General features: G+C 44.0%; 1 protein-coding gene across 3 annotated transcripts in view; it reads left to right on the top strand.

Annotated features, from left to right (window-relative positions):
• The window catches only part of megf10 (multiple EGF-like-domains 10), a 111,430-nt gene that overhangs the window by 52,140 nt on the left and 43,282 nt on the right, over positions 1-16,008 (top strand). For all 3 annotated transcript variants that reach the window (XM_061699537.1, XM_061699536.1, XM_061699538.1), the window contains exons 7-8: positions 10,654-10,900; positions 12,937-13,057. In XM_061699537.1, coding sequence (XP_061555521.1) covers positions 10,654-10,900; positions 12,937-13,057 — 368 coding nt within the window. The remainder of the gene's footprint in view (positions 1-10,653; positions 10,901-12,936; positions 13,058-16,008) is intronic.

Here is a 16,008-nt window from a genome sequence, read left to right as displayed (position 1 = left end):
ATTGTCAACAGGATTACATTTCAGAATCAGAATCATCTTTATTTGCCAAGTATGTCCAAAAAACACAAGGAATTTGTCTCCGGTAGTTGAAGCCGCTCTCGTACGACAACAGACAGTCAATTGACAGAACACTTTGGAGACATAAAGACATTGAGAAAAACAGTCACTGGGCAATAAAGGGTTAATAGTTATCTGGTAATGCCGGTACATTTTCTTTTTTTTTTTTTTGGACAATTGTGCAAAAGATGCAGAGTCCTCTAGCACTTAGAGCAGTTCGAATGACTAATATTGCAATAGTCCGGTGCAATGATCATTGTGCAAAGGGCACCGAGACTTCAAGGAGTGGATGCGGTTTAAAGTGACGAGTAGTGCGATCATCTGGGACAATGTCGGTTGTGCAAATGTTACAGATACTCCTCAATCAGTGTGCAAATGGAGCAGATGCTACTCTGGCATGAGTGGCCAGTAAAGGTCAACATCAGACATGTAAATAGTGCAGCGTGGCGAGTCTACTACAGTGAGTGCACGAGTAATGTATAATTGGCCCCACAGAAATGTGACAACGAACTCAAGTCAAAAAATTGCCAGCATGTTGTAATGGAATTATAGGTTAAGTGTTTAAGAAGTTGATTGCAAGAGGGAAGAACCTGTTGGAATGTCTGCTCGTTCTAGTTTGCATTGATCAGTTGCGCCTACCTGAGGGAAGGAGCTGGAAGAGCCGGTGACCGGGATGCGGAGGGTCCGAGAGGATTTTGCACGCTCTTGTCTTAGTTCTGGCAGCGTGCAAGTCCTCAAGGGTGGGTAGGGGGTTACCGACAATCCTTTCAGCAGTTTTGATTGTCTGTTGCAGTTGGAGTTTGTCCTTTTTTGTAGCAGCACCAAACCAGACTGTGATGGAAGAACACAGGACTGACTCGATGACCGCTGTGTAGAACTGCCTCAGCAGCTCCCGTGGCAGGCCGTGCTTCCTCAGAAGCCGCAGGAAGTACATCCTCTGCTGGGCCTTTTTGAGGACGGAGTTGATGTTGGTCGCCCAATTCAGGTCCTGAGAGACTGTAATTCCCAGGAACTTGAAGGTCTCGACGGTTGACACAAGGCAGCTGGACAACGTGAGAGGCAGCTGTGGCGAAGGATGCCTCCTGCAGTCCACGATCATCTCTACAGTCTTGAGCGTGTTCAACTCCAGGTTGTGTCGGCCGCACCACAGCTCCAGCTGGCCCACTTCCTGTCGATATGCAGACTCATCACCGTCCTTGATGAGGCCGATGACAGTGGTGTCATCTGCAAACTTGAGGAGTTTGACAGCCGGGTGCGCTGAGGTGCAGTCATTCGTGTAGAGAGAGAAGAGCAGCGGAGAGAGGACACAACCTCGGGGCGCCCCAGTGCTGATGCTGCATGTGGATGAGGTGGTCTCTCCCAGACTCACCTGCTGTGTCCTGCCCGTCAGGAAGCTGTAAATCCACTGGCAGATGGCAGGTGAGACGCTGAGCTGGAGAAACTTGGATGAAAGGAGTTCAGGGATGATGGTGTTGAACGCTGAGCTGAAGTCCACGAACAGGATCCTCGGTCCCTGCTGTGTCAAGGTGTTCTAGGATGAAGTGCAGTCCCATGTTGACTACATCATTCACAGACCGGTTCGCTTGGTAGGCAAACAGCAGTGGGTCCAGCAGGCGACCTGTGACGCTCTTGAGGTGGTCCAGCACGAGACGTTCAAAGGACTTCTTGACCAGAGATGTCAAGGCGACAGGCCTGCAGTCATTTAGACCCGAGATTGTAGGTTTCTTGGGGACTGGAATGATGGATGAGCGTTTGAAACAGGATGGTACTTCGCACAGTTCCAGAGCTCTATTGAAGATCTGAGAGAAGACTGGCGCAAGCTGATCCGCGCAGACTTCGAGGCAGGATGGCGACACATGGTCTGGGCCTGCCGCTCTGTTAATCTTTTGTTGTTTGAAGATGCGTCTCACATCCTGTTCGTGGATGGTAAACGCCAAAGTCAGAGGTGTGATTGGGGTCGGGGGTGCGGCCGGATGGGTGTGGGGGTGTGAAAGTGTCCTTTTCAAATCTGCAGTAGAAGGTATTCAAGTCGTCGGCTAGTGTGCTATTATTCTCAGCTTGGGGGGGTCGTCGCTTGTAATTGGTCAGCGATTGGAATGCATGCCAGACTGATTTAGAGTCGTTAGCGCTAAACTGTTTTTCCAACTTTGCTGCATAGTTCCTCTTTGCAATGTTAATATATAAAGTAATTTTCCCAACACTTATTGTTGCAAGTAAATTGTGTCAGCTGACAGATTTTGAGAGCGATGAATTTACTAATTCGATCCTGTGTCCACCATGACTGAGATTGACGAGCTGCAGCGGAAATGAAACAAATTGCAAAAGCATTGTACATCAACTTCTTGATATGAAAGATCAGATCAACTCTCTAAGTATATGTAGATGATGACGTTATTGATCATGTTTTTTTAATGCCGCTTTTGTTCATGTAATGAAATGCGTAAGGTGTCATTGCTGAATATTTGCTAACTGTATTGTTTTCATTTCGGGCAGAAATGGGCTGGTATGTCACATTCTCACAAATTTGCACTCTCGTGAGAGTGAAACGACCTCAAACCGGAATAAATACTTCATAGATTTAAGTAAACAGCAGCTGATCAAGTGCACATTTAAAATATAACAAAGTTCTGACATCTTGGGTTTAGTTCTCCTTTATTGTGAAACTACCAGGTGAAATATGAATAAACTTTCATTTTCGGTGCCTCACTTTCCCCTGAACTTAATATAGATCAACGCCATAGAATTATGACAGGTTTGGCCGTTAGTAACTGTAAACCTTTACGACTCTTGTTCAATTGTTTGTAAAATGTAAAATGTAAAGTCATTTATAGTAAACCAGTGGACAAACAAACTTGTACGTTTATTACATTACTGATGCAACCTGTTATGAAGAGGCCAAATGCGCACCAGAAGGTGAAAAGCTGTGCTTTGATTCAGGTTTAAGTCCAAGGGCCAGAGGTAAATTAGGGTTCACTGCTTCACAGATTTTTAAATTGATAGAAAAGTAACTGTTCGCCCTCTCGGTCAGGGTGAACCTTTTCAATGATGCTGTTAGTCTTTAATGTGAAAACCCGCAGTTAAGACCCTGCAAAGAATGAAATTAATGGAATGTGGTTCCGGGCAGACTGTGATTAAAAAAATAAAAGCCTAGACTTAGTCTCTCAAGATAATACACAGTTCCAAATGATTTAGTTCTATTACGTTAAATTAAAGCTGTACCCTGTTGAGTTTCAACACCAGAGGCTAGATTTTCATATCGCTCCCAAACTGTGAAGTGCCTCCATTAACTAGTTCATTCGACAACAAGCAGTCTTTGTGAGGGAACCTCCAAATAAATGGTTACATTCATTCATTCATTTTATTTGTCAAATAGTGCCTTCCAGTGCTCATGTCTCTAGGAAGTAGGACTTAAGTGGATGGTCTCTGGGTTTGGAGAGAACATAAAATTGCACATTCTCACCATTAAAAAGGAAAACAAATAACGTGTGTAACCTTACAGTTTGGGTAAGTGTAGTGCATAAATTACAAGTGTACATATTGGGTGTCTAATGGGCCTTGCAGAAACTATAAAAAGCGTCTTTTCAGTAGTGTGCTAATTAGCCATGGTAAATTTTGCCCGTCAGCTCAGTATGTTAGATAAGACTTTATTAATCCAATAGCGGGAAATTCAGTGGTTAGTGCAGCAAAAGACAATACAATAAAAAAAGAACCATTTCAAATGAAGACAAAATATGTTTGAAACTTAGAGCTACTTCTTGGCTACTGATTAATGCGAAGGGCTACCAGTTTGATACATACTTCTGAAATTGCAAATTTGCTCACATTTTCTTCAATTATGGGATGAATAATAATTAATTATATTCACCTATGTGAAGACACTGATCATGTTAATATTTTCTCACAATGATTATTAACAATTATTTTACAAGGCAGGAAATACAGTCCCCTCCAAAAGTATTGGAACGGCAAGGTCAATTCCTTTGTTTTTGTTATATACTGAAGATATTTGGATTTCAGATCAAAAGATCAATATGGGACATAAGTTCAGAATTCCAGCTTTTAAAAAGTATTGTGACAGACATTATTAAATTAACTTAAAGTGAGTCACATTTAATATTTCATATTTTTATTTCAATAACTGCATCAAGCCTGCGACCCTTTGACTTCAACAGACTATTGCATTCTTCATTTGACATGTTTTTCCAGGCCTTTACTGCAACCTCTTTCAGTTCTTGTTTGTTTCTGGGTGTTTCTCCCTTCAGTCTCCTCAGGAGGTAAAATGCATGCTCTATTGGGTTAAGGTTCGGTGATTGACTGGGCCAGTGTAAGAGCTTCCACTTTTTCCTCCTGATGAAAACCTTTGTTGTGTTGGCAGTGTGTTTTGAGTCATTGTCTTGTTGTATGATGACGCTTCTCCCGATTAGTTTGGATGCATATTTCTGTAAATTGCCAGACAAATTGGTTTTGTCGACTTCAGAATTCATTCTGCTGCTATCATCATGAGCTACATCAATAAAGACTAGTGAGCCCGTTCCAGAAGCAGCTATGCAAGCCCTACCCATGACATGTCCTCCATCATGCTTCACTGATGAGCTTGTGTGTTTTGGATCATAAGCAGATCCTTTCTTTCCCCATACTTTGGCCTTTCCATCACTTCGGTAGAGGTTAATCTTGGTCTCATCGGTCCATAAAACGTTTGTGGCTCATCTCTGTACTTCTTTGCAAAATCCAATTTGGCCTTCTGATTCTTTTTGCTGATGAGTGGTTTTCATCTTGTGGTATGGCCTGTATATTTCTTCTCTCGAAGTATTCTTTGAACAGTGGATTGTGATACCGTCACCCTCTGCCCTGTGAAGGTTGGCAGTGATGTGACTGACTGTTGTCTTTGGGTGTTTCTTCACAGCTCTCACAATGTTTCTGTCATCAACTGCTGTTGATATCCTTGGCCGACCTGCTCAATGTCTGTTGCTCAGTACACCAGTCGTTTCTTTCTTTTTCAGGACATTCCAAATTGTTGTATTGGGTATGCTCAATGTTTGTGCAATACCTCTGATCGATTTTCCCTTTTCTCTCAACTTCAAAATGGTTTGCTATTCGCCTATAGACAACTCTCTGGTCTGCATGTTTGATTAACAGCAAATACAGTTTTCACAGGTGAAAGCCAAAGCCAAGAACAAGCACTATCTAGCAAGCAATCTAAAAGGCAACACCTGAGCAACTAGAAACACCCATCAGTCTCGTGTTCCAATACTTTTGCTCACTTGAAAAATGGGTGGGTTCCTACAAAAGATGCTCTGTCCTGAGTTGTTGAACACATCTAGATGTAAATACCATGAAATAGAAACTGGAATTCTGAACCTTTGTCTCATATTCATCTTTTGATCTGAAACCTAAATGTCTTCAGTATCAAACAAAAACAAAGGAAACACTGTATTTCTATAAATCTCGGCAAGTGTTTACAATTTGAAATGATCACTTGTACAACATTCAAAGGGAATCACAATGTCCCATCACTGGTGAGCTTTTCTTAGAACAGGCCCACGGGCTACTCATGTGGTACTCGGGGGCTACAAGCTGCCTACAGGCATCACATTGGTGACCCCTTCTCCAGAGCATTAAGTTGAAGTTGACCCTTCTCGAGAGTATTAAATTGAAGCTACAATATTGTGGTGCACAAATATATATTGCACCCTGTGTTTTATGACACAGAAAACACTGTGTGAATACGTATACAGTGGGAGGACAAAGTATGTGAATTTCTGCATACATTGGTCATAAAATGTAGTCTGATCGTCATATAAATCACAAGAATTAACAGTCTGCATACACTAATACCACGCAAACAATAGTTTTTTTTTCATATTTTTATAGAGCATAACATGTAAACATTCATAGGACGGAGGAAAAAAATTAAGTGAACCCTTGGATTTAATAGCTGCTAAACCCTCCTTTGGCAGCAATAACCTCAACCAAACCTTTCTTGAAGTTGCAGATCAGACTTGCACAATGATCACGATGAATTTTGGACCATTCCGCTATCCAAAACTTGCAGTTCAGCAAGATTTCTGGAATGTCTGATGTATAGCTGTGAATAGCTGTGTTCTCTCCACAGCATCTCAATCGGGTTGAGGTCAGGAGTTTGACTTAGCCACTCCAGAGCACATATTCTCTTCTTTTGTAGTCATTCTGTTGTTCATTTGCTTCTGTGTTTTGGATCATTGTCCTGTTGCAACACCCATCCTCTTTTGAGCTTCAATTGTTGAACAGACATCCTCAAGATCTTCTGCAAAATATCTTGATAAACCTTTTTAATTAATTTTTGCATTGATGTTAGCAAGCTGTCCAGGCCCAGAGGTGCTAAATCATGCCCATACCATGATACTTCCTCCACCATGTTTGACAATTGGGATAAGGTTTTGATGTTCGTCCGGTGTGTCATTTTTGTTCCACAAATGGCGTTGTGTGTTCCTCCAAAACAATACAACTTTGATTTCATCTGTCCACAGAAGATTTTGCCAGTCGTGCTCTGGAACATCCAAGTGCTCTGTATCAACTTCAAACATGCAGCAATGCCGTTTTAGGCGCCATCGGTTTCCTTTTTGGTGATTTCCCATGAACCCTATTCTTGTTTGTTATGTATGGTAGATTTGTCAAATGAGAAGTTAGCTTGTTCCAGTGATTTCTCTAAGTCTCCAGCTAACACTCTAAGGTTCTTTTTTTTTACCTCATTGAGCATTCCACTCTGTGCTCTTGCCAGCCGAGAGACGTAGTCTCTCCAGCGTGTCCTGGGTCTTCCCCGGAGTCTCCTTCAGGTAGGACGTGCCCGGAACACCTCACCAGGGAGGCGTCCGGGAGGCATCCGAATCAGATGCCCCAGCCACCTCATCTGGGTCCTCTCAATGTGGAGAAGCAGCGGCTCTACTCTGATATCCTCCCGGATGACCGAACCTCTCACCCTATCTCTAAGGGAGAGCCCGGACACCCTGTGGAGGGAAATCATTTCGGCAGCTTGTATCCAGGATCGACCCACAGCTCGTAACGATAGATGAGTGTAGGAACGTAGATCGACCGGTAAATTTAGAGCTTCGCCTTTCGGCCTTGCTCCTTCTTTACCACAACGGACCGATACAAAGTCTCACGGCAGATGCTGCACCGCTACGCCTGCCGATATCCTGTTCCATTCTTCCCTCACTCGTGAACAAGACCCCAAGATACTTGAACTCCTCCACTTGGGGCAGGATCTCATCCCCAACCTGGAGAGGGCATGCCACGCTTTTCCGACTGAGGACCACGGTCTCAGATTTGGAAGTGCTGATTCTCATCCCAGCCGCTACGCCTACCGATGTCCTGTTCCATTTTTCCCTCACTCGTGAACAAGACCCCAAGATACTTGAACTCCTCCACTTGGGGCAGGATCTCATCCCTGACCTGGAGAGGGCACGCCACCCTTTTCCGACTGAGGACCACAGTCTCAGATTTGGAAGTGCTGATTCTCATCCCAGCCGCTTCACACTCAGCTGCGAACCGCTCCAGTGAGAGCTGGTGATCACGGCTTGATGAAGCTAACAGAACCACATCATCTGCAAAAAGCAGAGATGCAATACTGAGGCCACCAAACCGGACGCCCTCTCTGCCTCGGCTGCGCCTAGAAATTCTGTCCATAAAAGTTATGAACAGAATCGGTGACAAAGGGCAGCCTTGGCGGAGTCCAACCTTCACCGGAAACGAGTCCGACTTACCGCCGGCAATGCGGACCAAACTCTGACACCGGTCGTACAGGGACCGAACAGCCCGTATCAGGGGGTCCGGCACCCCCCACAGGACTCCCGAGGGACACGGTCGAACGCCTTCTCCAAGTCCACAAAACACATGTAGACTAGTTGGGCGAACTCCCATGCACCCTCGAGAAATCTGACGAAGGTGTAGAGCTGCTCCACTGCCAAGACGAAAACCACACTGCTCCTCCTGAATCTGAGATTCGACTTCCCGACGGACCCTCCTCTCCAGCAACCCTGAATAGACCTTACCAGGAAGGCTGAGGAGTGTGATCCCCCTGCAGTTGGAACACAACCCCTTCTTAAAAAGGGGGACCGCCATCGCAGTCTGCTAATCCAGAGGCACTGTCCCCGATGTCCACGCGATGTTGCAGAGGCGTGTCAAGCAGGACAGCCCCACAACATCCAGAGCCTTTAGGAACTCCGGGTGAATCTCATCCACCCCCGGGGCCCTGCCACCGAGGAGCTTTTTAACTACCTCGGTGACCTCAAACCCAGAGATAGGAGAGCCCGCCTCAGAGAACCCACACTCTGCTTCCTCATGGGAAGGCGTGTCGGTGGAATTGAGGAGGTCTTCGAAGTATTCTCCCCACCGACTCACAACGTCCCGAGTCGAGGTCAGCAGCGCCCTATCCCCACTTTACACAGTGTTGGTGGTGCACTGCTTTCCTCTCCTGAGACGTCGGATGGTGGACCAGAATTTCCTTGAAGCCGTCCGGAAGTCTTTCTCCATGGCCTCACCGAACTCCTCCCATACCCGAGTTTTTGCTTCAGCGACCACCAGAGCTGCATTCCGCTTGGCCAGGCGGTACCCATCAGCTGCCTCAGGAGTCCCACAGGCCAAAAATGCCCAATAGGACTCCTTCTTCAGCTTGACAGCACACCAACGGGTTCGGGGATTGCCGCCACGACAGGCACCGACCACCTTACGGCCACAGCTCCGGTCGGCCGCCTCAGCAATGGAGGCGTGGAACATGGTCCACTCGGACTCGATGTCCCAAGCCTCCCCCGGAACATGAGCAAAGTTCTGTCGGAGGTGAGAGTTGAAACTCCTTCTGACAGGGGATTCTGCCAGACGTTCCCAGCAGACCCTCACAATACGTTTGGGCCTGCCACGTCGGACCGACATCTTCCCCCACCATCGGAGCCAACTCACCACCAGGTAGTGATCAGTTGACAGCTCCGCCCCTCTCTTCACCCGAGTGTCCAAGACATGTGACCGCAAGGCCAAGGTCCCTGCCTTCGGCCAACACCCAACTCACACTGCACCCGACCCCTATGTCCCCTCCCACAGGTGGTGAGCTCATGGGAAGGGGGACCCACGTTATCTTTTCGGGCTGTGCACCCATGGGTGCAGGCCCGGCTCGGCCACCAGACGCTCACCTTCGTGCCCCACCTCCAGAGGGGGGCCCCGGTGACCCGGGTCCGGGCAAGGGAAACCTCAATACATTAATATTTTTCATCATAGGAGTCTTTTCGCCGTGCTTTTTCTGGCCCCTCACATAGGACCTGTTTGACATGGGTGACCCAACCAGTGGCGTGATGACCCAGACAACTTAGCTCCTTGGATCATTGGGACACACAAACCCCTCCACCATGATAAGGTGACGTCGACCAGGAGGAGATGTCTTAACTTTGGCAAAACAAAAACAAAACAAAACAGTGCAACACTAAGAATAAGATTATATTGTGCAAAGGAGGCTTTCACGATGTACAGAAGTCTGATGTGCTCCCTCTCACGATGTGCCTCAGGCTAGGCTTCAAAATAAAAGGCTACATTCTTAAAACAAGAAGTCAAGTTGCACATATAAACCATTTGACGTGATAAAACAGTTGCAAATAACTATTTTAAAAATGATATATTTCATTGTTCGCTGAAACATTAATTAATGAATATCAAGTCAATTGGGTTTGTTCCACACAGATTGCCTTTTGGTTCATAGGTTTGATATTGATACTGGTTATAAAGATCCCAGAATCAAATGTTCGTTTTAGTCTATGCTGCGGGCTGCTAAGAAAATGGATGTTCAGAATTTTATTTAAAACATGCAGGCTTTTTTGACCCAGCCCCCTAAAACAATCAAAATCGAGAGTCATTTGGAACCGGAATTGCAATGACAAATCGGAATCGGGACCGGAATCGCTCAAATTCAAATGATGCCCAACGCTAGTACTAACTGTCCTTAAAAGCAAGGTGAGCTCAGACCTTCATGTTTTGTCACTTTATTACTGAAAGATACTTTGTTTTCATCATAGTTTCTAACTCCACCACCAACAGGAAAAACACAAGGGGTATAGTTTTGTGTTAAACCCTTTTTATTGGCCCAAAAAAAATCCGAAACATTGACCTTTGTAGAAAGTGTGGCATATGGCCAATTGAAGAACCTTTGGACATAGATCTGGATAAAACTGTTCATCAAAGAATTGATTTTCAATTTTGCCGTTAGAGTCCCCTTTATACTGAGGCCAGATGACCTCCAAATCCAGGAGATGGTGAAAAAAACTAGCTGTGTGGAGTATTAGTCATTCCTTTTGTTAAGGACATATGCACCAACTCGAGGACCTAGAACATTATCATGCTCTGCTGATTGCCAATATCATGTTTGTTAGTAAGCAGGGTTACACAAAAACTATTAAACATTTGCCGGTTCTAAAATGCCAAAGAATGATGATATCTGTTTTTTGACAGGAGATTAGTTGTTGTCCCCCCCATTGATTTTGATTCATTTAAGCAATGAAAGATGCTAACAATAAAAGGACAAATCAAAGGTCTTGCAGCAGTCTAATTCAAGTCCAAACAATTTTGTGCTATTTCCTCCAGCTTGTGACAGTGGCCTCTGGGGTCCCCACTGCAGTAACAGATGCCGATGCCAGAACAAAGCTCTGTGTAACCCCATCACCGGGGCCTGTATCTGCACTCCTGGATACAGAGGTTGGCGTTGTGAAGAAGTGTGTGAGGTGGGCACCTACGGTACTGGATGTCAGCAGAAATGCCAGTGCCAAAATGGGGCTACTTGTCACCACGTGACTGGAGAATGCAAGTGCTCACCGGGATACACTGGAGCTTTGTAAGTCTGAGTGTGAAAATGTGTTTTTCTGTCTCTCATCCCAGTCGTGAAGAGCTACTTCATATTACGTGTTCCCTGCGATCATTTCAGCTATTAATTGCACGCAATATGCCACTCCGTGGAGAGAACAGTAAAACCCGAGTAAGCTTTGTGCTGGAAATTATTTAGAAGCCGACAGGCTAATGCTGGCGATCGATTCACAAAGTTATTTTGCACATTGTGTTCCAAGTTACTGCAAACATTCGTACAGTGCTGTGAAAAAGTATTTGCCCCTTCTGAAATTCCTATTTACAGAAAAAAAAATATATATTCAAAGCTACCTGGCCCTGTGTGAAAAAGTAATTGCCCCCTTGTTAAATCACGACAGATCACATTTTTTTGGAAAGCTGAGACCATGCTGATTACTTCCAGACCTGTTCAAAAAAAAAATGAAAAAGGACTTATTATAAATAGAACCTATCTGACAAAAAGAAGACGGTCAAAAGCTCTCATAACTGCAACAAAAATGCAATTCAAGAACTGATGATAAATATAACAAGTGACACCGATCAGTCTGGAAAGGGTTAGAAAGCTATTTGTAAAGCTTCAGGACTCCACCGAACCACAGGGAAACCTATTATCCTCAAATGGAGAAAACATAGGACAGTTGTGAACCGACCCAAGTGTGGCCGGCCTGCAAAAAAATGCGATTGATGGAATCATGAATTCTGCTCTTTACCCGGAAATCCCAAAGGTGAATGTTTGGCCATCAGTCTGTGATGTCCAGCCGAAGCCCACTCGGTTTCCGCAACAATCCAACACACACCAACGAGTCCTCTTCAGCGTAATAAAACAATGTGAATGTTTTGAAATGGCCTCGTCAAAATCTGGCCTTGAATCTGATTGAAATGCTCTGGCATTAAAAAAAAAAAAAAAATTAAAAAGGCCTGTTCGTGCTCGAAAGCACTATAATGTTGCTAAATTAAAACAATTGATTGATTGATTTCAGTTGTTACTCCTGAGGGCGCAACCAGTTATTTGGTTTATGGGGCAATTACTTTTTCACACTGGGCCAGGTAGCTTTGAATAGTTGATTTTTTTTTCAACTTCATAAATAAAAGCACAATTTAAAAAAAAAAAAAAACTGCATTTCATGTTTACTTGGACTTTCTTTGTCGGATGTTTACATTGACAAGTATGTGAAAAAAAATAAAAAATAAAAAAATAAAGAATTTGAGAAGGGCGCAAATACGTTTTCATGGCACTGTATTTTACCATCACAAGTCTGCTATAAGTGCCCCCCAGTGCCCCTTTGCTCATCCTTCTGTGTGGCACCATGCAAGCTGCTGCACCAACATCTTCTCTTTCACTTGTGGAATAAATCTGCGAAAGACAACTCTTGGTGTTACCCAATGTTTATTTTACTAATGTAGAAAATGTTCGCCACATCAGATCTGTTTGCCATTAGGCAATCGTGTCGCAGTCGCAAATTTCCATGACTTCATGCAGCCTCATGCAGCGTTACCGTTCATAATCCCGTTAGAGCACGACAGCTGTGCAATTTTCGTAGCCAGGATCTGCAGCTGCGTTCTACTAACTGAAACCCCCCACAGCATAACCGAAAAAAAATGTACTGTCTATTGATGATCATCCCCTTATCTGAAGGCCTTTTGAAAACAGCGGTGTAATATTTTAAGGTCTTCAGGCTTTTGGCAATTTTCAAGCCATTAGAACAAACTATTCTCACCCTAGCGAGGGTGGAAAAATTCAGTTAAAGTTAGTGTGACAAGATGATTCTCAAAACAGCATCTTCACACAATGCCTTGTTGGTTTAATAATGCCAAACAGAACAAATCAATTTGGGAAGGTTGTCTATTGAGCATTGGAGCATTTGGTTAGCGTGTCCGTCTCATAGTCTAAGAATCTGGGTCCGAATCATACCCCCCCCCACCCGGCTCGGACAACTTGATCATTCTTCTTCTTTTTTTTTTTTTTTTAAATGATTCTATCTTTGAATCCTCTGAGAAGAAAGTGTCTTAACTTGTGTTGGTCCTCAGTTGTGAGGATGCATGTCCCCCAGGTAAACACGGACAGCAGTGCGAAGAGCGGTGTCCCTGCCAGAACGGCGGCATATGTCACCACGTGACCGGAGAGTGCGCTTGTCCGGCAGGATGGATGGTATACACACATTCCTCACATATTCTTTGTCCAGAAAAAAAATACATCGTTTCTTTGGTTGATACTCATGTTGTATTGGATAACATGCTCTTTTAGGGTTGTTATAGTTATACAAATAAAAGTGATTGAGACACCTCCTCGGAACTGCACTGCGTATGACATAAGTATTGGGACAAGTAGTCGTTACTCGTCAAGTGGCAGAGAATATGGTGTTATAGTCTTCTGGAAATAATGTTTGAAATCTTTAGAATTGTGTTTGTGGGAGATTTTGCCCAATTGTGTTTTGAGCCGGCTATACGCAGGCACGCCACTTAGCCAGGCTGCTATAGCCAGGCGACAGCGCTCCACTTCATTAAGCGTATAAACGCACCCGATTAGACGCGTAGCCCGTGTGCCCGTGTGAGTACGTCACAAAAAAATACACTGATTGGCTGACTGGCACACGTGACCGAAAGGCTGTGTCCTGGAACCAATCAATTGGCCGAGAGGCGCCTTGCTTTGCAAGCCGGCCTCCTTCCCGGTAAACGCTGACCCACGGGCTGGGATAGGCTGCCAGCGGACCTCCGCTTCGCAAAGCCGCATCCCAGTTGGCGGCGTCCACCACCAGGAAGCCACATGAGCTGGCCCCTCGAAGAGATGATCCGCCGAAATATTTAAGTATATTTTAACAGGAGCAATTTAGTGGTGTATTAGTGAGAATTTATCTCAAGTTGAAAGTCGGGTGTGAAATAGCATCACACGGAGAGAGAATAATAATTCCGACTCCCCATTACAACAAATCCCTCATCAGTCCCAAAAATGAAATCATAAAATAGGTCCACTCCACATAAATACAGGTGATCACATCTGCTTCACAGTTCTGAGTCTGTCCATCTCAGAGCCCTACTGGGTTTATATTCCATAAGCATTTCATTCATGTATTCAGGACCTAAGCGGCTTCGTGATTTGTAGACCGGTAGCAGGACGTTAAAATCTGCTCTAAAGCTGACTGGAAGCCAGTGTAAAGACTTTAAAATTGGAGTAATATGCTCTGACATCTCGTTCTGGTCAGAACCCGAGCTGCAGCAGTTTAATGGTCTTTTTAGGGAGTCCAGTCAGAAGACCAAGGACTCAGGATTCCCATGCCTTTAAGAGACTTAACTTGAATTTTTGGACTCAAGCAAAGAAATCACGGTTAGTAGGCAGTATCCAATTTCTAATGGTATCAATAAAAACTAATACGACAGTAAATACTGTAAAATGTGTGAGAAGACAATTTCTCAATGCGCAGTTTTGTTATTGTAAGCATAGCATGATTATTGCTGCAGCAATAATAGCGTTTTGGAGGTACATTATACGAACGTAAACATTGGATGGACGGGGATAGAAGTGCACGGTCATATATGATTTGAAAATGTATTTTTCACAAAACTCAAATCTAAATACATTCCAGATGAAACTTAGCAGTTCGTGTAAGTATAAAAAAAACATAAGGCATTAATTAGAACAGTAGGTTCATGGCTGCGTGTTTTTGAGCTAAGACCAGACAAACTAAACTAAAATGAAGACAACTCAAGAGGAAACACAAATATTACACACACACACACACACACACACACAAGGCGGCCGAAATAAGCATTTAACGCGTCACCATTTTTCCCACTAAATATATTTCCAAAACTGCTATTGATTTTCACCAGCTGTTGGGAACAACCCAAGCAATCTATACATACAAACAAAGTACAAAAAAATAAGCTTGGAAAGCTTAAGTTTTGTGTAATAATGTGAAATGACACAGGGGGAAAGTATTGAACACGCCAACTGTTATTTATTTAATACTTTCTACAAGAGTCTTTGTTTGCAATGACAGCTTCAAGACGCCTCCTGTATGGAGAAACTATTCGCATGCATTGCGCTGGTGTGATTTTGGCCCATTCCTCCACACAAGCAGTCTTCAAATCTTGAAAGTTCAGTGGGTTCTTTTATGGATGTTGAATTTCAGTTCTTTCCATTGATCTTCGATTGGATTCAAGTCAGGTGAATGGCTGGGCCATTCTAGAAGCTTTATTTTTTTTCTTTGAAACCAATTGAGAGATTCCTTGGCTGTATGTTTCGGATCATTATCCTAATGAAATCTCCACCCTCGTTTCATTGTCATCTTCGTAGATGGCAGCAGATTTTTGTGAGGAATGTCTCGTCCTTCAATAGTGTGAAGTTTACCAGTACTATTTGCTGAAAAGCAGCCCCACACCGTCATGTTCCCACCTCCGAACTTCACTGTTGGTATAGTGTGTTTAGGGTGTTGTGCAGTGCCATTTCGCCTCCAAACGTGGTGTGCATTATGGCATCCAAACAGTTAAATTTTGCTCTCATCCAACCAGACTATATTCTCCCAGTATTTAACTGGCTTGTCCAAATGTTGTTCAGCAAACTTTAAACAAGCTTTGACATGCTTTGTTTTTCAACAATGGGGTCTTGCGTGGTGAGCGTGCATACAGGCCATGGCGGCGGCGTGCATTACTCACTGTTTTCCTTGTGACATCAGTACCTGCTAATTCCAGGTCTTTTTGAAACTCTCCACAGGTGGTCCTTGGCTCTTGGACAGCTCTTCTGATTATTCTTTGCACTCCTCTGTCAGAAATCTTCTGAGGAGGACCCGATCGAGGCAAATTTATTGTGGTATGATTGGCTTTCCACTTACGTTATTTTTTGCTACAATTAATTAGCGATGGTATTGAGAAAGCTCTTTGCTCTTATTCATCATAAGATGTGTCTTCACTCACACATTGGCTATGAGACCTTTTTGACCATCAATTAGGACTGAAACAGCTGCTATTCATTTGCACTGACAAGGGGCTGGATTGCTGTTTCATTATTGATCGTCTTTAGGTGTTGTCTTGGCTTTCCATGCCTTTTCGCACCTTCCTTTCTTCATGTGTTCAATACTTTTTCCCTCGGTCATTTCACACTAT

Source organism: Phycodurus eques, chromosome 15 (assembly GCF_024500275.1).
Source record: "Phycodurus eques isolate BA_2022a chromosome 15, UOR_Pequ_1.1, whole genome shotgun sequence".
Classification (NCBI taxonomy): Eukaryota; Metazoa; Chordata; class Actinopteri; order Syngnathiformes; family Syngnathidae; genus Phycodurus; species Phycodurus eques.
This window is presented reverse-complemented; position numbering and strand designations above follow the sequence as displayed.